Source organism: Rhipicephalus microplus, chromosome 4 (assembly GCF_043290135.1).
Source record: "Rhipicephalus microplus isolate Deutch F79 chromosome 4, USDA_Rmic, whole genome shotgun sequence".
Classification (NCBI taxonomy): domain Eukaryota; kingdom Metazoa; phylum Arthropoda; class Arachnida; order Ixodida; family Ixodidae; genus Rhipicephalus; species Rhipicephalus microplus.
The window spans coordinates 87,578,389-87,605,526 of NC_134703.1; the positions used below are offsets into that span (position 1 = coordinate 87,578,389).

At 49.1% G+C, this 27,138-nt stretch overlaps 2 protein-coding genes across 2 annotated transcripts; both read right to left on the reverse strand.

The window, feature by feature from the left end:
• Positions 1-1,031: 1,031 nt before the first annotated feature.
• On the reverse strand, positions 1,032-22,976 carry LOC119172776 (phospholipid-transporting ATPase ABCA3). The gene is made up of 13 exons (XM_075893111.1): positions 22,971-22,976; positions 21,561-22,563; positions 20,442-20,742; positions 16,478-16,935; positions 15,483-15,961; positions 12,956-13,606; positions 11,540-12,167; positions 10,000-10,128; positions 5,647-5,983; positions 4,929-5,111; positions 4,249-4,689; positions 3,465-3,595; positions 1,032-2,427 (listed from the first exon to the last, which is right to left on the reverse strand). Exons 1-13 carry the CDS (start codon positions 22,974-22,976, stop codon positions 1,790-1,792), a joined length of 5,385 nt encoding a protein of 1,794 aa, XP_075749226.1. The 3' UTR covers positions 1,032-1,789.
• A 569-nt stretch (positions 22,977-23,545) lies between these two features.
• On the reverse strand, positions 23,546-25,471 carry LOC142813951 (uncharacterized). Its single transcript, XM_075891903.1, has 2 exons — positions 25,369-25,471; positions 23,546-23,918 (listed from the first exon to the last, which is right to left on the reverse strand). The coding sequence occupies exons 1-2, from the start codon at positions 25,382-25,384 to the stop codon at positions 23,614-23,616; spliced, it is 321 nt and encodes a 106-aa protein (XP_075748018.1). The 5' UTR covers positions 25,385-25,471; the 3' UTR covers positions 23,546-23,613.
• Positions 25,472-27,138: the final 1,667 nt, after the last annotated feature.

Consider the following 27,138-nt stretch of genomic DNA (forward strand, 5'->3'; position numbering starts at 1 on the left):
TGAAGTGTCCACTAGATAGATGGACGGACGGACGAACATACAGATGAACGGACGGACTGATGGACAGACAGACAGAGGGGGTGGACGCACGGAAGGACAGACAGACGAAAGAACGGACGGATGCATGGACGGGCGGAAGCACGGATAGACTGACGAACGCTTCGCCCCACCAATCGTGATTCACTCTGTGGATATACTGATTTTTTTTTTCAAATTTCGCGTGATGTGGTTACGGACACCGGCGGCGGCGGACAACCGCGCGTGACCCGAGTTGTAACCTCATAACAGCTTTTGATGTAAAACAACCACTCCCTCCTCTTCGGGCCTTCCCGGCACGTGTTGTCCGCGTGCGACGCCTCTCGGCAGCACACGGCCGCCCAGCCAAGCACAGATCGTACCTGTAGAGTTCCTAGAATATACTTACTCTAGGCACTATAGTACCTGCATGCCACGTGAGAGGGAGGAGGGCTGGGTGATTCTTTAGGAAGAGACGGAAAGATAAGAAAATGAGGTCTGAACTGCACGATAACTGTCCCTCATATGAAGAGAGAGCCGATACACTCGTGGAGGAACGGGGTCTGAAGGGACCGTAATTAAAGAGTGAAGAAAGTAAGGAAAAAGAGAAAAAATATGGGGGGAGTGAAAAAATACGGAGTATCCCTCCCCCATAACTTCTCTTGGTCAAGGAGGAAAAAAAAAAACTCGCGAGATGGGAGGAAAAACACTCGTTGGGGCGCTCGGCGAAAGGGCAAAGGGGCTTTGAGAGAAGATGTCAGTGGGGGGTAGCAACACCGAGTAAAGTAATTTAGTCGGTGTTTGGAAAATGCGCAGCTGCGGTGAGGGGAACGCGTTGTGGCGTGCTCGTACGGACACTCGTGTGGATGGCGTCACACACGTCAGTCAAAAAAGCTGCATCGCATCAAAAATTCTTACGGCTCTGTGTTCGTTTTACACTCGCTCACAACTTCCCCACCGCAACTGAATTTCGACCTCTGGGTGGTTTAGGGGCGCTTTTAAAAAACAACCGACGGTCGAAATTTGCGGAGCGAAATTGCGAGTTCCTAACGAGCTGGCAGTTGAGCTCTCGTACGCTACCAAAGAATATGTCTGCCGTCCGAGGCATCAAATCTACGACCCCGACTGTGTTCTTTGAACCGCGGCAATTTTTTTTTCCAGACTACAGACCTTTGCAGTAAAATTGGGCGAGGTTCAAGCAACATTCAGATGCAAATATTTTCTTTTCGTGAACCTTAACATCTAGCGGACATCCGCAAAAATTTCTAGCCATATTATAGATTACGCTCGCAATATAGCAGTGGTGGCATCAAGCGGGCACAACAGCTCATGCGAAGTGTTTGTCGAGGAATAACGACAAAATATAAACACGCGTTCATGTTATAAACACATCAATTCGCAATTAAGCACAACACATTTAGGTATAACTAGGGCTTGTATGTCACATAATCCGAAGGATTAAACGGGGGCTCGACAAAACACCTGGCAGCAGAAAGGTCAACGTGCCGAATGACCCGATTTCTTCGCTGGGGAAGTTACAGCAAGTTTTTCATTGGTGTGCATGCCGACACTTCGAAACGTAGCAACCGCCAGCAGTCGCAAAGTACGGTAAAAAAGCTGAACACGGTAAAGAGCGAACACGGTAGTGTCAATCACCTTGATGTACATTTTTTTTTTCAAATAGAATAACGAGGTTTTCTTGCGCTATAGAGTGCGCTCCTCTTGCAGCAGTTCGTGAGATAGCGCGTTATAGCGCATATACAGGCGCACGTCTTTATGCGGCAATATCTTCGGCCGGCGTGTCCGCTCGCTTGGGCCTGTGGTACTTGACCATCTTGAGCAGCCCGTACTCGAGCGTCACGTCGGTGAGGATGACGTCAGTGACGTCATTAGCCACCTGCGAGTGCAGATCGCGAACCCCGAGCACCAGCTGACTCCAGGGCGCTGTGGGAGTCATCGTGTACTCCAGAGAACGGCCAACCCAGCCATTGTACTTGGCGTCGCTGAAGACCTTCAGCACGAGTGTGTGCACTAGGGTGAGTGCCTCGACGTCCTTCGAGCTGTCCAGTGCCATCTTGACGAGGAGCACGGTGCCGGTGCAGAGGCGTGCCTGCAGCTCGTTTGCGGTGCCCAGGCACTTGAAGCGGCCTTCTAGCATGATGGCCATGCGGTCTGACATGACGACGGCGTCGCTCACGCTGTGCGTCACGACCAGGACGGCCGACTTCACCAGGACACGCAACAGGGCCACTGTGCGGTAGATCTTGCGCTTGGACATCAGGTCAAGCCCCGTGGCTGGGTCGTCCATCAGCACCACGGGGGGCAGCCCGATGATGGCGATAGCCACGGCCAACTTGCGGCGCGTCACGGCGCTGTGTATAGCGAGCAAAGCAATGAGGAATCGAACTCGGCCTGTGTTATATCACAAAAAGCAATGGGCATGAACCCGCGTAATGAGGACTCACTCGATTAAAATAACAGCTGCTTGACGACATCTATGAGTGTTTTACTACCGTCACAAAAAGATAAGCTCTCGATTGGACCATATATGAGAAAGGTCAAGTTGTGAGCGGTCTCCTACTCTACTTTGCTATGCAGCCTCACCCCATTTCGTGCGCTTTCTACTGCGCAAGAACTTGTAGATGAAAAACGCGATATCTTAATATTCTCGACGCTTAGTCCTGCCATTACCCGCATGTGACAAGAAGAAATTACGGCGACAAGGAGATTGAAGCCCCTCGTTTGTGTTTTGTAGTTTAAGCGCCCTTTGAAGGCCAACTCCGATTATTTTTTCACCAATGTCAGTGTTATAGGGTTACAGCTGTGAGCCCTGCTCTGTCCTATAAGAGAGAGCTGGTAGGCAAGGCCAGACACTGTGCCTGCGTCTTGTGCACAGAGAAAGAGAAAAATAGTTATATTAGATGTGAAGCAGCTCTGACTAGCCTGTGTAACACTGTCCCTCCAGCGGCACAGTGCTCCCCTAGCCGCAGGTGTTGGGCGTTGCCAAGTTGGTCACACCTTCCCTCGTAGAGCGCGCGCGTTGACGACACTTTCTCCCTGGCCTGTAGCCGCTTGCCACGTGTCATCTATTCTTGCTTCACCGCTCTCAATGTTCGAGTGCACATCGAGTGGAAACGCTCATTCGACTCGTTTATCTGCCATGAAACACGAAACCCAGCCTGCTTCCCGTGTCTTCGTGTTTGAAAGAAACGTTTGCTCGAGTAAAGGCTACACCGAGTTCCGCTTAATCCGTTCTTTCAGAACCCGCGTCGACGTTCATTTCATCCGGGTCAACGGCGTGCACACCGCTGCTACTTCGCATTTCGTTATGATTCCCTTGGGGGAGATTGTTCATATTTTTAGGCTGTTTATGATTATGATGGGTTGTACTCTTTATCTATGGTTCCAATGGTTACAGCGACTCGCTGGGCCTGGTGAAGGTTCGTCACTTGGCTTCCCATTTCCAGTTCTGTCAGCCGCTTCGCCCATGAGCATCATCTGGGGAGTGTTGTTTAACAGAGGCGCGATGGAAGCCTCCGGGTGTAATGTGCCCCGATATGAAGTAGGCTCCAATGTTGAGCTGAGATGTTCAACAACCTCGAAAAATTAATTTTTAATTGGCAGAAAACCGCAATACCGAAACCTAGACAAGGGTGCTTCTAAGTATGACGTAATGCTTTGCCAGAACTTGCCTGGTTGTGCATAACACCACGAGATGGCACGGCTTATCGAGACCATCCAAGTTTGTACCTACGGTGATCGGCTAAAACACGTACGCTGTTATGGTGAATATATGGCGAATTGTGTGCAGCCCACAACGGAAAGCTCTTGCCACCCATCGCACGGCCACCAATAGGGAAAGGGAAATCGCACGCTCAACCAAGGAAGCGCCGGCCAAACCCACACAGTCCGTAGCAGACAAGCAAATGTTGCAGTGAGACATCAGTTCCATTACTTCCGCTTTGCGAAAATCAACGTCACACACGCAATGTTGCCATTAATTCTGGTAAACGAGAGGAGTGTTTGGAAGCAAACTGTACAAAATTAATTTGAAATGAATCAGCGAAACTTTCAGGCCCACAATTTGGTATTAATGGCGCAAAAATTGCGCCAATGATGGTACCCAGTGAATTTTATTGAGATCCAATGACCTCGATAAATCGCCGGAGTTGACTTTTAAATGATGCGGCTGTGGCTGTATGCGGTACTTATAGCTAAAAAAAAAAAGCTCACCTGCAAGACTCGGCTCTCTGGTCAGCGGAGTGCGTGAGGTTTAGCAGAAGGACAAGGTGCTCTAGGAGGCGGTCGACGTCCTGCGGCCGGATGCCCCTGATGTTTGCATACAGCTGCAGCGTCTGGCGCACAGTCAGGCAGCCAAGCACGCTGTCGTGCGCGGGGCAGACGCCGATACGTCGCTCCCACTGTACCAGATTCTGCAGTTGAACGTCCCCGATGAGGGCCGTTCCCGATGTGGGTAGCGTGCTGCCCGAGAGCACGTCGAGCAACGTAGACTTTCCGCACCCGCGCAGGCCGACAACCGCAAAAACCTCGCCAGGTTCAATGTGGAAGGTGAGGCCACGTAGCACGGCAATTGACTGGACTTGCTTGTTTAGGTCAAGTACCAGCAGTGCCGGCTTGTTCAGGTCGTGCATTGCGAGGGCCTTGTTGACGCGCCTGCGTCAAAAATATGTGTCCCTTACTGTCCTTGGTCGCACATATGCAATGTGTCACTTGAATTTCGCATGCAACTTCGACTTTCCCCAGAGGCACCAATGACACATTGGCCGCAGCTTCTCTTCTAATGTAACGAAGGTTATCATAGTTATAGAGGGGGCCATCACCCGCAAAACGGCGACTTCCACTGTAATGGGCAATGTGCAACATCCATTGCGCCCAATCACTACACCATATACCTTGCTTCGGATGCCACGTCCGCAGGCACATCCTTGAGTGGCGTTTGGCTTCCAGGTGCCATGGCGTCACCTACCCGGCCGGGTTCCCAGTAGCGAAAGTGGGTGTTCTCGTACAGCGCTAGCAGCAGGAGCAGGACACATCCTTCGGCTAGCATCACCAGCAGCTCAGCTAGAATACCATCTCTGGAGGAAGACGCACAGGATGGGCCGATTAGACGTGACTAAACGACTTGCAAGATGCTATATAGAGAGCTTTGTACATGATGAGCTTCGTTCATTCCTGTTGTGGTGTAGGGTAGCAGTATAGGGGAGACATAGAAATTGTCTCCCGATACTGCATTCCTAACTCTCCCGATTTGCCTTGGTGATTGACAAATTTTGACTAATTCTCCAGCTTGCACTGGAATAGCCATAATAAATCTTATGAAAAAAAAGCGCTAACTGAGACATTTAAAAATTTCAGATCGCGTATGAAATGTTCAAGTCATTTCCGACGCTGTACACTAGTGTCATGCGCAAAGATTAGCAAGGGACTATAGTTGCTGCGGCAGACACTGCGGATTTCGTCCCATAACACTTAATTTTTGCATGCATCGTGTAATTTGGAGTACCAGTATGATAGCCGATTTCTGCAAATTTTAGTGGCAATCGTTCGTTTATAACATCACTTCGGCTTCGAGAGAGCGTAAGTCAGTGCGTTTCTTCTATTCCGCCATACCTGTGGAACGAAAAGGACGGCAGCAAGTGGACGCTGGTCATGTTGGAGGCGTAGAAGCTGGCGCAGCAGTAGCGCAGGTTCGGAAGCAGCACCGCGCCATCGTCCAGGCTGTTGTGCACGTAGGCGCACACGTCGCGCACGTCGATGATGTCGCCGGTGCAGTATCTCTCCTCGGATGTCTTCTCTAAAGTCTTGATGAGAGCCCAAGTGGAGGAGAAAGGAGGCAGCAAGTACAGCTCCCAGAGAAGTGCGTCCCGCGGCGGGTTCATTGTGAACAGCTCTGAGCCCTGCTCTGATCCTATAAGAGACAGCTGGTAGGCAAGGCCGGACACCGTGCCTGCGTCATGTACATAGAGAAAGAGAAAAGTAATTATATTAGATGCGAAGCAGCTTTTTGACTAGCCTGTGTAACACTGTCCCTCCGTCCGCACCGCGCTCTCCTGGCTGCAGGTGTTGGGGCGGTGGCAAGTAGGTCACACCTTCCCTCTTAGTGCGCGCGTGTTAATGGCACTTTCTCCCTGGCCTGTCACTGCTTGCCGCGTGTCATCTTTGTCACTTCACCCTCTTTACCACTCTCAACGCTCGAGTGCACATCGAGAGGAAACGCTGTTTCGGATCGTTCATCTGCCATAAAACTTGCACCACACCCAACCCGCCTCCCGTGTCCATGCGTTTAAAAGAAACGTTTGCTCGAGTAAAGGCTACACAGAGTGCCGCTTAATCCGTTTTTTCAGCACCCGCGTCGACGTCTGTTTCAGCCGGGTCAACGGCGTGCGCACCGCTGCTGCTTCGCATTCCATTATGGTTCCCTTCGGGGAGATGGTCTATACTTTTAGGCTGTTTGTGATTATGATGGGTGGTACTCTTTATCCATGGTCCCAATGGCTACAGTGACTCGCGGGGCCTGCTCAAGGGTCGTCACTTGGCTTCCCATTTCCAGTTCCGTCAGCCGCTTCGCCCATGACCATCTCTGTGGAGTGTTGTTCAACAGAGGAGCGATGGCAGTCTCCGGGTGTAGTGGGCCCCGATATGAAATAGGCTCTGATGTCGGTGCTGCTTCGCACCACGTACATTGATTGCTGCACCTAAGAGGGTAGATTTTGGGTAACGTTTGGTCGTTACACAGAATGGGGAAGTGTGGGACGTGCCAACGTGCACAACACGTTGGCACGCTATCGTTACATCTCGGACTTCGAAACGCTGGGTCCGTGCTCGTGCTATGGAGTACGTGATTTTGTATGCTTGTTAGGAGTGACGAAGAAAAGGTCGCAAATTATATTTGTGTTACGACGGAATTCTTAGATGTCATATCAAATGCGAAAATTGACTGTCGGCGGTTTTGACTGGAGGGTTGCAAAAAATGATCATAATGCGATAACGTCACTGTGTCATGACGCCCTAGATCGCCATAATTTGTGATGTTATGACGTTACTTTGGCATCACATACCGTGGCGCCACTCGACGTCATCACATGGCATAGTCTAAGGTCAAAGGTGCGCCGATTCCGCGGGCACCGCTGACTTACTGAGGCACGAAACGGTTGCAATGGCTCGTACGCAGCATATACGGAGACAGGGGGGGGGGGGGATGAGAGGTTGGGGACTGGAAGGTTCGGTCTCTCTACGGGAGGCTTCATGGGGTCAAGGGTTCAGACACACACTCACGCTTCCTGGCGCCGTTCCGCGATAAGAGCGTGGCTTTGGTCCCTGTTCATTTACAATGGACTGTTGGTTATGTCTAGAAGCTATTTCACAGGGAGATATTAATGACGCCTTCCTTTTCCTTTCAGGCTCTTAAAATTTGGATCATGGGTCACTGACATAGGCCAGTGAAAAAGTTGGAGCCTATTCAAGATCACTCAAGGAATATAGTTTCCTCTGTGCACTCACCCGGACTCAGACCCACCAGCGTTTTACTCATCCGAACTCAAACACAGACCCATGGCTTCACTCGAGTTCGGATGAGCCTGAATGGAGTCGGCTCGGTAGTTTGTTAAAATTTATCATGGTGCCAATGCCCTTTGACGCAAATGTCTCACATTATCTGTTGTCTGCGTGATAGTGGTTTCAATGAAGGAGGACATACTTGTGAAACACGTGACTAATTAGATGTTTCTATGATTAACTTCCCGTGAAATGGTCTGCAAGGCGAGGTCACGGCACCCCTTCCACCCTAAATCATGTCTCTGGCAATAAATAACCAGGTGTCGCAAGAACACTCTTAAGGTTGGTGCACACCGGCGACTAGCCGCGGTCGCGCGACCATTTGCGACTGGCGACCAAACTGCGAGCGACGTTCACACCGGCAAGGATTCATGCGAGCGACCGGAAGTCGCAAACCCGGAGAGTCACGTACAGATCTCGTTATCAACGAGAACTTGGGCGACCGGCGACGATCAGCTGATCAGATACGGAGCCCGCTGTGTGCGACGCGCCTGTTTCCGACGGCTGTGTTTGCGTAGCGTTCTCCCGGCAGCATCATGGACTTCGAGTCTAGTGATGAAGAAGAGGTTGTGGCGTTTTAATCGCGTCGATGAGGAGCTCGGCCGAGTACTCAGAGCTGGCCGTGGTGGCATTCGCCTGATGCGAGGAAAAATCCATGGAGGAACGTACACGTGTCGTTGGTACCTCGCGGCAGTAGGCAAGCGCAATGAGATAAAAAAAAATAACGTACGGGGAGGCCGGATGTAAACAAAGTCTGACGTCACTTCTGGTCTTCGCTGATTGGTTCAACTGTTTTGCGACTGCAGTCGCGCGACCAAAAAATTGGTCAGGAAGCGACTGGCCCAAACAGTCGCTTTGCGACCGCTTGCGACCGTTCGCGACTGGTTGCGACCAGTCGCAAATGGTCGCGCGACCGCGACTAGTCGCCGGTGTGCACCAGCCTTTACGTTGACATATTTGGGAATAAGGTTGAGTGTAAATGCAAGTCAGTATAATACTGATAGAAATGCTGAATATTCAGTGGAAAATGCTCCTCAAACAGATGCGCAGAATATGTTAGGTTGGCAAAAACAATCTATGACGACATTGATAAAATCTTAAACATCGTAGCGACTGGTTTTCATAAAACAAATGTGCTTCTGCGAAAATCGAACCATTTCCGTCCCAGTTAGCCCTTGAATGCTTTCTCACGCCGCCGCTGTACAGCCCAGAGTTAAAGGTGGATCGACGTATTTGTGGAAATTGAAAAATAAATCGCGAATCTCGCTCTAGAGATCGTGATAACGATTCCACTGCGTCGGCGTCTTGGAGACTAACTTTAAAATATTTAATTTAGAAGTTGGACACTCACCTCTCTCTGCCATATATTTAGGATTTGGATGTGGATATGTGGATGAAAAATGCAGGCCCCGCCCCCACTGGGAAAATGAATCCTCTCTGCATGTGATACACAGAATACGAGCAAACTCATGTGTCATAGGGCCTGCACGTGTGCGTGTACACGAAACAAACATGCTTTGACGTGGTGTGAGATAATGTGGGAAGTGAAAAGTTAATACAAGAGGGGTGGCATAAGGGTGAAAAAAATTGGCAGCATATCCACGGAGTGAATGATGGAGAGTGGGGCGAAGCATTCTTCCGTCCATTTGTTCTTGCTTCCGTTCGTCTGTGTGACCGTCCATGCGTCCATTCGCCCATCCGTGCGTGCGTCTGTTCGTGCGTCCGTCCCTGCGTTCGTCCATGCATCCGCGCCTGCGTCCGTTCATGCATCCATCCATGCATCTGTCTGTGTGTCCGTTCGTCCATCTATTCAACCCTCCAAGTACCACTATCTCGCATCTTTTCATCATATGTTTCCCATATAGAAGCACCGCCATCCAGCGGACATTCCAAGGACTTAATGAGAGGTGGTACACGCACACTTTCTTACGGCTTGAGCTTCGGGTCGACTTCCCACCTTTAACCATCTCGAGTTCATGGTATATATCAGTTCATTGTATTCATGACACTGCGACTCAACGCCCGCTAAACCTTTCTGAAACTAAGGAGGTTACACCCAGCGAGTATAACGTAGCAACACTTTCTTGTCAGATAGTGCCCAATGTACATGCCAATGGCTGCTAATGGGGATCGCAGCGTGCGCGTTAACTAAAAGCCGAATGCTCCTGTCTCTCATCCCCCATTAGCAGCAATTGGCATGTACATTGAGCACAATTTTTATTGTTCAAGAACGCACAGAAAAGATCTCTCACTGGCACCACCTTGGAGGTCAAAATGTAACAATTGTTACACACTACGACTACGAGGGACGAACTTGTGCCGATATAAATAGCTTCGCCCCCTAAAAAGTTTCGCCTTCGAGGAAAGACCAGACGGTCATTGTTTTCCGGAACAGCGAAGCGCACGTACCGATTAGAGACGTGACGACGTTTACGAGGATGAATCCGGCCAGCCTGGAATCCATGAAGAAGGAGAACCAGTAGACGAACGCCAAGATGCTGTGCACGTAAGCCATGAAGATGCATACCGCCGCTGGCGCTGCGTCACAAGAGTGACCGATGTTCTCAACCTTCTGAGGCACTCGATCGGCAATACAGTGATGAATACCACGTGCCCTCTTTGCCAAAGCGTGTGCGCTCGCACAAACATCGCGCGTGCGACGATTTAACGCTGGTGAAATCGTGGCTACAAAGAGTTTGCAATGAGGTAGGTACAAATGAGAAGTATACGCTTGCGGTGTATACAGCAGCTTAATGCCACAGCTGTATACTTATGTTTTTATAGCAGCATTTATTTTTGTGGTGCCAACTGCATGACATAGTGTAATTATTTTCTGTGTCACAAATACTATGTGGAGTCACCTGCATCTCGGAGTTACCATACTCACTGATTGAAGGGGCACAATTTATGGATAAGTTTCGCGCATGTAGATAGAAAAAATAAACATCCAGTCGTTTGTGCCATGAAGCCACAAATTCGTACTGATTTGTCTGAAAGCTAAACCTCTTATAGTTGCCGGAAAATTCTCCGTGGACCGGGTGCGAACCCGGGACCAACTCCTGTCCGGTGGGTCGCTCTACCAATTGCGCCAACCGGGAAGCTAGCAATTGGCAACTCGAGGGTGAATTCATCGACAAATGGAAGCCCATGCATGGACACAGGGGTACTTCAAATCTACAGAGAACTCATTTGCATATTGCATATATACTTTCGTTTGTATCGTCTTCAGTGTGGTTCATATCGGCGAAATTCTTAACGTGTAGATCAGACCCAAAATCATCTTCAGAGACGTGAATCGTCGAGACACTACGTGGTAGTCTATAGCAATTGCGCATAACAGTCGTTGTACTAAAAAAAAGTATGGCGGCTCCTCTACTGCGGACCCTGAGAAGTGCGTAGCGCAGACATCCAGCTATTTCCGATCGTATACAGTTCCCCATGTTCCGTTTAGCAAAGCGTCAATGACGCCCATCTTTGAGGTATGTAGGGTACATAGTTGAGATACGCGTCTTCTGAAACGGGTTCCGTCAGATCGTTTGCCCCACCAGAGGTAGCAACACTGCGCCCGCAAAGCGCGGAGGGAGGAGGGAGGGGTGGGGTCATTCGCTTGCTCAGCGGTAGGCGGTGTTGATTTCTCTAGCACGTCGCCGGAGCCAGTCGCATGTCTCCAAAATGATTTTAGCGATCTTCAGTCAGTTATTCCGATTACTTCCTGGTTATTCCTGCCAGATTATTCTGTCAGATTATTTTAGACCTTGTTCATATTTAGCCCGATTTCAAGCATTCATAGTCTTACGAGTTATGACCTGTATGAAACGCTTTACTGTGAGCGATATCACTCCACATGTGACGTACAGATGGACTGTAAAGCGGGTCCCTCAAGTGATCCGCACTTAAAATGTGATCTGACGTTTCAGTGCGCGAGTGCTCTACATCGGTGTCGACGTACCAATGCTGGCGAACTGCGGGAAGCAGAACGTGATCGGTAAGAACATGAAGACGAGTGAGACGAGGGACATTAGCATGTCCCAGACGTAGTTGCCCATCCAGTACACCAGAGGGGGCACGCCAGACGTGAGCTGCATCGCCTTGGACTTGCTCACGCGGTCTTCGATGGCGAACAGCACGAAGCTGGCCGCCGTCACCGACATGGCTGCCGGCAGCAGCACGAAACGCATGAGGCGCTGCGACAGCACCAGCTGCAGCTCTTCGGCAACGTGGTAGCGGCGAAGTGTTCGCGAGTAGATGCTCTGATTCTGGCGCCGCATCGGCTGCAACATGGACAGCATCGATGCCTCGGGGTCGTCGGACGCCCATCGCAGCAGCGCCGTGCCCACGAGGTTCGCCGATGCAGACTGCGTGTGGTAGGCGTCGCCCTGGTACCAGGCGACCGCCCGACCGCTCGCACCGGTGGTGCCGCCGCGCCCATCTTCAGCCACGAACTGAGCTCCTGCGAGGGCGCCCTTAGGGGCCGACCTGTCCTGCTTGAGCTTTGCCATGTACTCGTTCATGCTGACCACTGTGCTAACGGTGAGCGACTTGGAGTGGACGTTCGGCAGGTAGATGGAGTCGGCCAGCTGCGACAGATATTGTCTCATTCGGGTTCGGAAGGCACGAAATGACGAAATTGTAAGAATGGATAAGAACATCAAGCCAACTCTAGCTGTTCACACATGGCGCTGATCCAGGTATACGCAAGGAAGTGGGGGGGGGGGGGGGGGGCGGATGCTTATGATAAAAAAAGATATTAAAATTTCTGTCGCGTTGCAGTGAGCATTCCAGCGCCATAGTATACGTGAATGTTGCGTGTCAAACGCTACACGGTGCTGCGTCCGCTCTCAAACTTCAGGATAGTGGAGGGGGATTCAGGATATTCGAACATCCACTTGTGATTTTTTAGATTCACATTTCGTACCGTGGTAATTCGCACAGAATAAAAGAGGCGTCGATTTAAATGCAACCGATTGTTACTCATTGGAAAGTAGCAATGAAAACGCAGCTTCCATTTATTGTAAGCTCCTTGTTTTTATAGGTGGTTACAAAGATTACAACTCAGAGGTATCTCGTTATGCGTTCGCCGACTAGAAGGCAAAAACAAAACCTGTTTTTTTTTCTTAATCGGATAAGTTTTTTCCACATAGCGTGGTTTCGCACCGCTTCCGGGATTATTTGGGACTGGCATTGCAAACATTCTGAAGATAACGTGATCGGCCCGCTATTACCAATCGGACGATTTCATGTGATGGCGTCATAAATTTGAGCTATTTCGGACGTTATGACGACGTCATAAGGGCAAGTCATCACATGGCTTTTGTGCCAAATACCATTTTCAGTGTTGAGACATGTAGGACTTTAGGCGCAATACCTTGGAGGATGCGCTGTCCCGTGCAAGTAGCACGTCCGTGCGCGGCTGCAGCTGCCCGAGGTCGTACACGAGGCGGTCGGCTGCGAAGTGCAGGTACTGCGGTTCTTGCGTGCTGGCCTCGAAACGGCACACGAGGAACATTAGGAACGAAGGCAGTAGCCAGCAGGCGAGTGGCGTGGACAGCGTCTGGCGCATGTAGTGCTGCCTCTTGAACAACATGGCGAAGAAGATCTGGGTGGTCCGGGGCTCGCCCGCTGCCATGTCGTAGAGCGCGTGCACGTGCTGCTCAATCTGCACCGACGACTCGTACGCCTCTGACTGCGGCTGCGTGATGCCTCCGACGTCCGCGGTGGCCATCACCATGTCGCCCTCGCTGTGCTCCATCTGCGTGCCCGCAGAGGCCATGTGCTGCTGCTTGTGGGCGCCTCCTCGGCCGTGGTTCAACGCGGCTGCGCGCCGCTTGCTCTCGAGGCTGCCGAAGTCCACCTCCATGATGACCCGCAGGAAGACGTCCGCGATGGTTATGACGCACACCTTGAACGACTCGACGGCGTAATCGGCCCTCCGGTTCTCGACGATCCGCAGTGCCTCCGACACAGGTGCGTGGGCTCCCTCTTCGCCCAGATTTATGACCGCAAAACGCCTGTGATCCTGCAGATGTATAAGAGATAAAAACAGGCGGGCTTTTCTCAAGCATTAGCAGGGGTCTCAAACTCGCCTCAGCTAGCGGGCCACAATCAGCGAATTTGGTTATGCAGCGTACGAGACATAGTGAAGGAGGTTGTCAAAGTGGAAAGGGGGAGGTAAACAAGATGCCAGCTGAAGCTGCCAGTTCACGCATTTCCATAGGCGTTGCGCAAGGATCCTTTTCAAAAGGGAGGGGGGAGGGGCGAAACTTAATTCGTCTCAGTGCTCGTCCTCCCTCCTGAAGCTGTCGGGGGCAAGCCGTCTCCCCCGAGCGTGCACCTAGGCGCACTTTCTACGTGCACACATATATAATTTCTGAAGGAGATTCGGCGTCAGGAGTCGACAAACATGTATGTCGATGCTGATTTCCAGAACTTGTGACTCAAGTCTGAACAATCCCTGGTAAGTATAAATTTTTGTTTTCGCGAATATGTTTCAACGCGTAGTGACTGATGGACGCATACAGTAACCTCAAGAAAAAAAATGCCTTGAGACCAGACCCGTGACTGTAGCTTAGCCAACCGCAGCGTTATTAATTGCAGCAACAGGCGAGTAAATAGTGCGAGTACCCCCAATTGCGATGCCGTGGGCCACTGGCGAAATTTTCGCAGGCCACGTGTTTGAGACCCCTGGAATAGCCCAGTGAACTGCGCAATTACATTTCATTCATGCAATGCTCCTGTGCGCAGCTCTTAACATGTTTACCGTCTTGCTTGCGATGTTTTTCCCCATTTACAAAACGTGAGCTCAACTCGCCCAACAAACCACACCTCCGCATTCTAATTGTATGCACTACCACGTGCCAGCCCCTACATATCAACGTCTTCTTGTTTACAAGCGTCCCGCTAATGAAACACACTAACTACATCGCCCTCATCATAGTCATTTTCTCGCTTTTGAGGTGTAAACAAGACGTCAGATTGGTTTTTAACTGGCCATCTTGCCAACCGAATTGCCATTTTCACTGAGCTCATCGCTCATTTATTTTCCCGTTTATTATAACCATTGAGGTACTGCGAGGAGACCAAGGAATGCCGGTATCTGCAGCTCATGTTATGTAACAAGGTGACTTGTCTTTGCTCTTCCGAGAACAAGTCCGCTTGTCGAAATGGATCCCACCTTTTATAAGTTCATTGCTCAACCATATTAGCGCTATAAGCGCGCTTCGAAGCAAGGGTGCAGCAGCGAATGTGATAGCAACATATTATAAAGTTGTACGAAGTTAGGCTTTGGCTATAGCTCTTTTGGATTCGATCACATGCAACTCTACAAACACGTGTAAAAAGTATACGGCTGCTCCCGTGACACTTTTCACGCAGTTTTTTCGTGGAGGGCACCTGCACGTAGAAGGGTATACGAGCCGCCCGCTGGTGCCTGCCGAGATAGCGAGATGGCGCGCGCGCCAGGGATGGGTGACCACGCATGTCAAGTCAAAGATCACAGTTGTGGCTCGAGCAACCCCCCTTCCCACTTTCTTGCTTATATAGTGGCAATATTGCTTCTTTCAATGTCCGTTAAATACGGGCGGAGCGTTTCCTCTCTGCTTGAGCATTCAACGGCCGGTCTAACAGGCGGAAAGATCTTATCGCATGCGCCACGACGGAGATTGGCGCATGCGATAATTAGAATAATTTGATTTCTGATTCATCCGCTTTCGTTGCCCCCGCTCTCACGCTATTATCCGCGGGTAGAACGTACGGTGCGCTGGGGATGTTATCAATTCGGACATGACGGCACGGACGGTTACGGCAAAAACCTGTCCAGCCTGTTCATATAAGTGTTACTGCATATAACAGCTGCGAATCCGGACGACTTGACAGGCGCATGGAATATTCCTTGCCTGAATCAGGCGGGCGTCCTTGGACGCCTCCTTGAGGGCGAGGACGAGACGGCTGGTCTGAAAGTTGGGCGCCTTGATGACGTGCAAGTTGTAGCCGCAGCCATAACGCCAGCGCAGGAAAGCGGGCGTGCCGAAGCACTTCAACCCGCCATGGCCCAGCATGGCGACTCGGTCGCCCAGCATGTCTACGTCATCGACATCCGATGACGTCATCACGATGCACGTAGTATGCTTGACGTTCTTCAACACTTCCCACACTTTGTAGCGGGAAGGTATATTCATGCCGTACACGGGCTCGTCAAGTATGAGCACCCTGTCGACAAAGAATAATCGATGTACACGATGGCGGAACATGGGAGAGGCCTTTGTCCTGCAGTGGACGTAGTCAGGCTGATAATGATGATGATGATGACGTTCGTAGCAATAGCATATTGCCAACACCATGGTTCGTAAACTTAGCATTTTCCTTGCTGCCAAACCTAATTATACGCTTTAAACCATAATGGCGCCACTCACTCCGCAAGTGAATCTGAAGAACAGTGTATATATATATATATATATATATATATATATATATATATATATATATATATATATATATATATATATATATATATATATATATATATATATATATATATATATATATATATATATATATATAGAGAGAGAGAGAGAGAGAGAGAGAGAGAGACGTTTTGAATGAGAAAAGCTCGCGTGCTCTTTTTCCACTAACCAGCTAACAAGAGAATAATCCTCACAAAAGGAGCCTCGGAAAAGTGTCGCGACTTCCGAAGAAATTCGAAAAGACTGAAATTTAATAAATTTTTTCTTATTTAAAATGTTTAACTATAACAAAAATCACCTAAACACCATGAACAGTTCAAAAATCACAAAATATTTCGTACCAAATAAAACGCTCAAGCATGAACAAGTGCGGTTGAACAAACACAGAGGGAACAGGCACGTGAACAGTACGGGCGATATATAGTCTTATTCAAACACCGCAGCGCACCTTGGTTTCGAAAGTATGGCAATGGCCAGGTCGAGTCGTCTCTTAGACGTTCGGTCCAGGTTGACTGTGAGCTCGGAGGAGCGCTCGGTCAGTTGCAGCATGTCTGCCACTTGCGTGGCTCGTCGAACCAGCGGCTGACCGATCATACCTGCGAGACCGCCAAAAAACAGCAGGTGCTCGAAAGCCGTCATGTCGTCGAAGAGCACAGAACTCTGGAGCATGACGCCCATGCGGGCGCGTGCACTCGCGGTTTGGCTGGCCACGTCGAAGCCCCCGACGATGACTTGACCGCCGCTGGGCTTTTGCATGCCGGTGACGATCCTCACAAGCGAAGATTTGCCCGATCCGCTGGGGCCGACCACCACAAGCACCTCGTTGAAGTACGCCTTGAAGCTGGTGTCGTGGAGCACGTTAGTGTGCTGTTGCTCGTATTCTAGCCTGTTAAAACAGAAAACGCGTCGCCATCAGCTGCTTTCGTTACCGAAATAGACGCTACATTTGAAATTTACTTAAAGAAGGGAAACGTGGAAATATGCTTATTTTGGGTGAACTTGTGCCTAAAAAAAAGACGGAAAATTGAGGAGTCCACCAGCATTGCGCAGGCAAGGGCCCCTTCGAGCAACGCACTTCTTTCATGAAGCCTGGCAAGCCAACCCACTTTCTCGTGCCCGCGCACGAGGCATGTGTGGCAACAGTGGTAGTTTACGTGTTTTTTTTTTTAGGGGCAAATCTTCTTAAAGCGGCACCCGTTCGTCCCTCGTATAGTAGTGCTTAACAAGTCTTACGCTTTCACCTGCAAGGTGGTGCCGGTAGCAGATTTCTCCTGTGCCGGTTGTTGAACAATGAAAAATTCGCAGCGTGTGCGCTAACTAAAAGCCGGATTCTCCTGTCTCTCATTCCCCATTAGCAGCCATTGGCATGTACATTAAGCGCTATCTGACAAGAAAGGATTGCTACGTTATTCTCGCTGGGCGTAACCTCTTTGCTTTTAGAAAGGTTTAGCGAGCGTTGGGCCGCAGTGCCATGAATGCAGTGAACTAGTATATACTAATGGCAATACTAACGGCAATACTCACGCTTTCCACCTGTCGGCTTTTCTACGAGCTATTCGTTTGTGGAATGATTTGCCAGATGATCTTGCGTCAGAACAAGACCACACAAAGTTCTATCATACTCTTAAAAATACTTATGCACCAGAAATTGCTCTGTCGCATCTTCGTAATCATCAGTGTTTATAGGACTGTTGCCGATGTTTTTGCGCTATTGCTAGGTTGTAGTTACTGTCATAATATTTTTTTTTTGTATTTCACCTTCACATACTGTAACTCACTTTTCCAGTATGTATTTTGCTTACATGTTCATAGGTTGAACTGCATTTTCTATTATATTCAATATTTGCCTATGTATGTGTAGATATATATGTATATATATTTTTCTAACATATTATCTGTACTGCCCCCTTAACACAATGCCCCTCAAGGGCTCTGTAAGGTACTGTAAATAAATAAATAAATAAATAAATAAATAAATAAATACCATGAGCTCGAGGTGGTTAAAGGTGGGAAGTAGACACGAAGCGCAAGCCGTAAGAAAGTGTGTGTGTGCCACCTCTCGTTTAGTCCTTGGAATGTCTGCTGGATGGCGGTGCTTCTATATGCGGAATATATGATGAAAAGATGCGAGATGGAGGTACTTGGCGTGTTGACTAGATGGACGAACGGACACACAGACAGATGCATGGACGGACGCATGGATGGCTGCATGGACGGATGGACGCATGAACGGACGCAAAGGTGGATGCATGGACAAACGCAGGGATGGACGCATGGATGGACGTGTGGACGCACGGACGGTCACACAGACGGACGCGTGGACGGACGGAAGCAAAAACGAATGGACGCATGGTTGCTTCGCCCCACTCTCCATCATTCACCCCGTGGATATGCTGCCATTTTTTCCTTACAAAGTCACGCAATGAAATCAAGTATATACTTACGCAACTTCCAGCTAATCATCGCTTCTCTATTCGAACTACCCCTGGGTAAGAGTTTTAAATGTGAGATAGCAGTTTTTGAGGCCGGCGGAATGCCTTCCGCATTTGGCCGATGCGTGTATCATGCGTTTGCTTGATCTAGTCATACTATTATTATATAGGACTCATATCTTTGTTTTTACCTTCAAAACCACGATATAGTTATGAAAGATGGTGTAAAGGACGACTTTAGAAATGTCGGTCTCCTGGGGTTTATTGAAGTGCACCAACATGGCACAGTACAAAAGCCTCCAGTGAAATGTGAGCTCCATGGCCAAGATTAAACCTGCGACTTTCGGGCCCTACTTGAGTTATAAGCAGCTAAGCTCTGCTCCACCGCAGCAGACTACTCGATCAATCGGCGCTTTTCATGACCTCTATATAGCGTCGTCTGTGTGCTCTATAGCCGAATTATAACAAATTCACTATTTGAAGCAAATGCGACACCACAGGCGGCTAGTGCCTGGTACTCATCGATAGAAAAAAATTGTCAGCATATCCACGAAGTGAATGATGGGGAGTGGGGCAACGCATTCGTCCGTCCATTCGTTCTTGCTTCCGTCCGTTCCTGCGTACGTCTGTGTAACCGTCCATGCGTCCATCCACCCGTCCGTGCGTGCGTCTGTTCGTGCGTCCGTCCCTGTGTTCATCCATGCATCCACGCCTGCGTCCGTTCATGCGTCCATCCATGCATCTGTCTGTGTGTCTGTTCGTCCATCTATTCAGCACTCCAAGTACCACCTCTCGCATCTTTTCATCATATATTCTCCATATAGAAGCACCGCCATCCAGCGGACATTCCAAGGACTGAACGAGAGGAGGCACATGCACACTTTTTTACGGTTTGCGCTTCGGGTTTACTTCCCACCTTTAACCACCTCGAGTTCATGATATATACTAGTTCACTGTATTCATGGCTATGCGGCCCAACGCTCGCTAAACCTTTCTAAAACCAAGGAGGTTACACCCAGCGAGCATAACGTAGCAACCCTTTCTTGTCAGATCGTGCTCAATGTACACGCCAATAGCTGCAAATGGGGATCGCAGCGTGCGCGTTACCTAAAGGCCGAATGCTCCTGTCTCTCATTCCCCCTTAGCAGCCATTAACATGTGCATTGAACACTATCTTTTATTGTTCAACAACGCACAGAAGAAATCTCTCACCGGAACCACCTTGGAGGTCAAAATCGTAAGGACCGCTATTTCGGGTATGTGCCACTGTAGGTTACGTTCTACGAGGGACGCACAAGCCACGCCATAAAGAGCTTCGCCCCTAAAAGGGAAAGCGTAACTATGGCGAGATGCAGAATACAGCGTTGACGAAGCAGACAGCATATGACCTGTCTATGTACACGACAGATAATTTTTTGTTCGCGCCAAATGCGAATGCTAAATGTGGCAAAGTAATGCTCACGTGTAATCCGTTACATGTAGGAAGAAGAATGAAGTTACAGCGATAGGTACTAAGTAAAGAAGTGATCGATAAATAGCGTAATCTAGTATAGGAAGAAAATTGTGTTACAGTGACCATGAATAAGTAAAGAAGTAGTCAATAAATGAATAAATACTGAGTGATTTACAATCCACAACATGTGACCGGGTGCGTATACGAGTCTGCTCACTAGCCAGAACTGTCATCATCTTCAGCTACGTTACGCCCACTACGGGGCTAAGCCATCTTCCATGTTTCACCAATTGATCTGGTCCTGTTATTGATGTGACCACGTTATACCCGCAAATTTCTGAATTTCGTCTGCCCACCTCTAAAGCTTTCTGCATTCCCCCCCCCCCCCCCCCGCAACTCGTGCGCTAGCCTTTTCTCGAAACCCAGTTGGGGTTATTCATAACAGTGGTTATCTTGTGCTATATCTTGTGGTATACATGCCCCGCCATGCTGTGCCAGAACGGTTACCTGTTGACAAATACCATCTCTTGCTTGTCTGGTGGGTAGGGCTCGAAGTGCAAGCCATCCGGAGTGACCGGGGCTATTTTCTGGAAGGCGCCCTGGCGACTGGGAAGCCAGTATGATGGGGAGATGGGGAACCAGAGACGCAACGGCGTCCCACGGGCCCATGACAGCACGTTGCCGAGGTACCAGATAGCGAGGCAATTAAATGCGCTGTACGCGAGCATAACCGTCCAAATGTCCAGCATAGTCACATTGTCCAGCTGGAGCACGTACTCGTGCACGGATGACAGTCTGTACCGTTCACCTGGTCAGGAGTATAAACCAATGTTTCTCATAAATCGTGTGCAAACATACCACAGTATAGAACCAGTGGATTAGGGTCGTAGGTAGAAATATTTTTCGGGGGGGGGGGGGACCACTTTGATTTGAAGGGGCGACAGGGCACGCAGATATGTTCGAGTGTCATTTTGTGCTCGATATTGCATGAAAAAAAAAAGGGGGGGGGGGGAGTCCCTGGCTACGCCACTACAGTACACATCAACGTTACGCGGACTGCCTGTTACTGTAAACGGTAACGGAATGAACTTGTGGGCGAAATGTATAATTCAGGCGCATCCTTCAGAAATATGTAGTATTTATTGGTAGGTATGTCGTGCAGTGAATAATATACAATAGCTTGGGCTATAGCCTGCAATTGCAACTTATTAGACGCGTTTTGTTAAATTCTGAAGCAGTGGCGTAGCCATAGGATGGAGCACAGAGCTCATGCTCCTCCTGCCACTCCTGACATTTTCATGGCGCAGAGAACCAAAAATTGCATTCGACCACATCTGCCTGCGTCGCCCCTCTTAAGATTATTGGGGTGCTTCCCCCCACCCCCTCTTTTCGAAACAAAACTGACTACGCCCTCGTTCTGAAGATATGTACTTAGCCCAGAACACGCTATCAAGTTCAGCACACAGCACACTATATAAAGAACACGGAACGCGGTATTAGCAAGGCAAAACGGAAGTGCACGCGGTACTGCGATGCGTTAACTTGTCGACCGAAGTAGTTTTTGTGGTGTATAAAAATTGGTAACACTTTTCGTGTAGTGTTCGTGCCATACTCGAGGCTCCTTACCGACTACGTCGGCGCATCCAATAATGCGGAAGCACCAGTGCAGCGCCATGCACGGCAGGAGCGAACTCGCGAGCTTGGTAGTGCGAGAGAGCATAATGTAGTGCGCGGATAGACCGTCGAAGTCTTCCAGCGCCAGCCAGGGCGCGGCGTATGCCGTAATCCAGTAGCACATGGCGAATAAGATGGCCGCTGTGTTGTTGGTGAAGAACAGCGACATCACCATGGCCGTGGTGGCGTACTGAAAGTTGAACAGCACCAGTGACACGAAGGTCACCGTCTTGTCGGTGCCCTCGAGAAAAGTGTCCACCCGCCCGTTCTTGTCCGCCGCGACGGTCGTCATGTAGCCCATGATGCAGGCGATGCTGACGAGGCCCTTGAACATGGCGGCCATAAGGTGTCCCTGCCAGTAAATGGTGTCGAGCAGCCCGGAGAGCCGCAGCTTCTCGCGCATTCCACTCTGGGTTTCCTCGACGAGCCGGCCGACGAGCGTGCAGAAGGTGACCAAGAAGCCGATGCCGATGCGCACCGCCATGATCCACAGCATGCTCGTCGAGTCCTCCGGCAGAGGGCCCTCGCTGAAGCGTCTCGTAGTCATTGTGTACTCGCGCCGAGCAGCGGCCTTCTTCCCAACGGTGGCCTGACGGATCAGTTGGGTCTTCGCGCGCACGAGGGCGATCTGGCAGTAGGCCACGCTCTCGCGCTGTGTCACCGGGTCGGGCAGCGCACCGAACAGAGCGAACACCTTGATGCGCCGCGTGATGTAGTCGGGGTCGTCGAAAAAGCGAATGGTGAACTCGAGGTCGTTCTTCCGCGTGTCGTTGGTGTTGCCGAAGACCAGCGCGACGATGCGCTGCTCTGGTCCCCGCTGTGGTATCGGGCTGACACGGTAGAATACACGCAGAAGCTCCCGCTCAGTGTCGTAGCCGTGCGTTTTGACCCGGCCGCCTGCGGGAAAGGCGGTCTCGACCAGCTCTTTGTTGGGTGCTCGCGGAGCGTAGAGGATCTGCGAAATAAGGTGTTCAATAAATAAATAAATAAATAAATAAATAAATAAATAAATAAATAAATAAATAAATAAATAAATAAATAAATAATTAAATAGTGTACTTGTTCTTCAATCTGCTGCCGAGAATTATGACAAAGTATAGTGTTAATTGACAACGCTGCCACTTATGAAATGACTTGGGTGGATTTTGTGATGATTGATGTGAAAGGTTAGAAGTGTACTGCAAAAGAACAAAGAAAAAATACTCCAGGCCTGGAAGGCGCTGAAGGCGCAGCACAGTTACAGTGATAGCTAGAAGAGCCGCCTTCCAAAGCCTTTTCTAAATACTCATTGGATAACTGAGGCAAGCACACTTGCTTGATACCCACTACGGGATTAATAATAAAACATCATGTGTGGTAGACTGGCATCCGCTATGCTATTTTTCGTCATTCGGCTGAGAATCGTGGTATCCGCTAAACACTTGCAAGGAATTATGTGCCAATTGTTTATGCAGTTGCTGATGACGATGAGGAATCATGGCTGAAGTGGGTATGCACCACACCTAATAGGGGAACAAGAACAAGCTTTTGTAATAGGTTGGGGCATCGGACGGCCCACTCGTTACGCTATTCACATTGTGCGACGACTGGTTGTTCTTTCGCTGTTTTAAAACGCTTAATAAGTCGTATAACACGATTGCTTTCCCGACATCAAGCCTGCCGAAGGCAAGTTTGCCAACAAGTCACTCGCACCAGCGTAGTTCAGTGGTAGAATGCTGGGCTGACACCCAGCTGACCCGGGTTCAAGCCCCACTGTGTCTTTGGTGCTATAGGTTTGCCAACAAGTCACAAGCACTGGCGTATAGCTCAGTGGTAGAAAACTGGGCTGGCACCCAGCAGACAAATTATATCGGAGCATATGGTTACTTCTAAAGAGGGTTTGCAACATTTTCGTATATTTATCAAGTCAACACAAGTCAAGAAATTTCAAGCCCAAGTTCCATTGGAAGATTTCCTTCGGTTCCGGCGCAGACTTCGTTTGCGAATACGCGAGTGGAATGCACTATTATTTTCTCAAAGGGTAGACAAGCCAGCTACGTATACATGAAGCTTCGCTTGCCAGCTGTGGCGTTCTGAAGTCGCTCTCGTTGCGTTCGGCGTAGTCACGGGGTGCACGGAGTCTCAGGCAGGGCGGCTTGGCACACAAGGCCGGCGGCGCAGGCAGTGGACGGTCGTTCTCCACACCCAGGAACGCGAGTATGATCATGCCCACCTCGAAGATGGTGGTGAGGTAGTGGCGCTTGATCGTCTGAACGTACACGTCTTTCCACACGATGGAGTACAGCTGCGTGAATGCCTTCATGGCGCCGCCTGCGGCATCGCATCACAGAGAGCATGTCACACGACTGCAACTGGCCTGTTCCAATAAAAGGAGCTTACTGGCATTTCCTTTTGTGTAAGTGTATGCGCGCACGCATACACACACAGTGACCCAGATAGAAAAGCAAATAAAAATAACGTGGGGTAGCCCGAACCACCCTGACAAATCAAAAAGTCAATGAAAAACGTAAATGAATGTAGGAAATTTATGTAAGAGCACATTACAAAAAAGCCAATCAAGAACATTTTTGGGGGCCAAGCCAACAAATCGTGGGCAAAAAGAAAAACGTAACGCCTTTTAAATGTATGAAACTTACTCATTATTATAACTTGCGACTCCCAAATCATCAAGGCTATTATTCAAATCATGAAGGCTAGCAACTCTGTGCCTCAGTGTGTATGTATGTGAGCGTGTGTGTACACCGGGCGCACCATTTGTTTACGGAAGCTAAAGCGGCTTGCATCGATGGCACAGATACGCACCGCTTGAGCCTGGCTTTATGTTGTCACTTAGCATATCAGCACTGCTCATATATAGTGCTTGCATATTTTCTAAAGAATGTAAAGAAATAAGAGACGCCGCTTCAAGAGCAGACATGACTTCGCCTTTTTGTTTAAATATAGCAAAACTAGCTCAAATGGTATCGATAACTGTTTGGTTACACCGAAGCGAGGTGCTAAATATGCTTATGGCATGCCAAAAGAGCGTTAGAGCAATCGTTAAGAAGCCTGAGCGAGGTCGTCAGAAACTGTGAATCATGCTGTGAATCATTCTGAAAAAAAAAACACAAAATCAAAGACTGTTTAAAAGAATGGCGAGCCCTGTCATGCCTTTTGCTTGCCTTCATTTCATTCGGCCCTATGCAGCTAGCCCCACCGCAGTGGTCTAGTGGCTAAGGTACTCGGCTGCTGACCCGCAGGTCGTGGGATCGAATCCCGGCTTCGGCGGCTGCATTTCCGATGGAAGCGGAAATGTTGTAGGCCCGTGTGCTCAGATTTGGGTGCACGGTAAAGAACCCCAAGTGTTCGAAATTTCCGGAGCCCTCCATACGGCGTTTATCACTCATATGGCTGTCTTGGAACGTTAAACCCCACATGTCAATCATCCCTCTCCAGCTATGTAGAGATACTTGTGGTTGCGTGAAAATTGCGCAGCATTAGATTGGCAATACTATCCAAGGTTTTACGGGCCAAAACCAGCGTATAATGCTCGTGAGGCGCGCCATGGCTGCTGAAATTTCGGTCATCCAACATGTACGTTGATATCGCACGAGTGTCTAGCATTTCTCTTATACATCAAAATGCAACCGCCAAGGGCGGGTAGGATCCACGACCGTGTTCAGTAGCACCCTGAAGCGGACGAAAGGTTAAATTATATGCCAAAGAACTTTCTTGCAGCACAGGAACTCGAGGTAGAGGTACCGGGCTGCGTCACGCTTACCTGGTAGGTGTACCATTCCTCGGACGAGTTTTGCCTATGGCTGAAGCCTCGGGTCTGTCGGAATAGCGAGGACTCTGTCAAGGATGATCTGTCTTTGCTCGTGACTGGTCTTCTTTTGAGCTGGCACGAGCAGCGCGTGAGTCGTCGCGCGAGGTCGGCGAAAGCATTTTTATTTTATTATTTGTTGTGATTGAAATGATCTGCTTCATTTTCTATATTCGTAGTTTTTATTTGTAAATTTCTAATACTTAATTCTTTTTGATCTCTTTCATTTTTAAAAGACGTAAGCTAACCAAATCAAAGTACTTTGTTTAACTACCCGCGTATCAGCCAGTCTGGAATATTGTCAGATTCCATCCAGACTGCCCGAATTAGAGCCTGGAATCTGGTCTGGTTCTAAACTGTAATTTTACTTCTACTATTGATGGTGCGTTTCTAACAAACTCTGATTGGTACCCAACATATTTTTTTATTTAAAGTAGCATGCGCAAAATGATAAAACGAGAAAAAAAAAGACGGATGAGTTCGGACTAGTATTCCTGTGTTCCTGCTTGTCATTTTCCGCATACCAGTTTTAATTGGAACTATTAACCGACTCACCTAGCTACATGTTTTATATAACAACAATAAAATTGGTAAACAGATTCTTCCGCATTCAGTAACGTTCATCGAAAGGTACTTGCCCCGTTATTCGAGATTGTCGCAGTGTTGCAAGGCATTATTTTGGTCACGTAATGCGAGGTACACCGGATCAATCGAATACATGATTCGAAGTGCTGTACTTCTCTTTGCTACAATGGGGATATGTGCCAGGCTAAGTGGACAAATAGTTTCATTCACAGGGAGATTGTAATGTGCATGAGGGTGCATATCAGATCAGAATAAACAAGTTTTTTAAGTGTATTTCGAATTGGTCGGATAGGCCTGATCTCCACCTTGACTTCGGCTATGCGTTGGTTGTTGCAGCTTTCCCGGGTTCTCTGGTCGGACCCGAGGTAACTAACGCTTTAAATCCGAGCTGAGCAACGCGTGTTTAGAGTAGTTGAATCAGGAAGGTTTTCTTGCTAAATTCCTGAATAATGTAACATTGTATAATATTTGTTTCGAACAGCAAAAAAAAGAAAAAAATCAGGCTATGCTTGTCCTAAGCCGTGCAAGGCCTCAAACAGCGAAACTGGGCGAGTCTAAAGGCTAATCTAGTTGCTTCTCGGTTCTTCTTATAGACCGCAGCTAGATGTATGCTGCTGCTAAGCTTTAGATATAGGTGATGGTAGGTTGTTTTTAAGTAGATGCTTAGCTCTAAAAGGCTAGAGTTGAACTAAAGACAGTCACAAACATTACACGCATGCCTAAACTGTACAGACAGAACATCGCACTGAAACCAAACGTTCGCAAAAAAAATAAAGAAAAGAAAAGCTGAAAACGTCAAGTCAGAACTTAGGACAAGCTATAGCGCGAGAACAAAACGACGACTCAGAGACAAGTGGTGACTCGTATCGCCTGTTCTTCGAAGACTTCCTGAACCCAGCTGAGGCCCGAGAACAGCCGCGTCCTCACTGAGCAGCCCTAATCGCAGAGCGACTGCACGCCACTGACTTCTTTCTCTTTCCTTTCTTTTTTTTGCTTTTTCCTGTCTGTCATGCCAACTTCACGCTTCTCGGCGCTGTTGCTTCCGTACGACCCCTCTTAGTTTGCTAGCGTCCAGACCAGAATGAACAGAAGTGGCACCGAAGGGGCAGACGCGTCCGCCTCGCTCCGTGAGGTACTCGG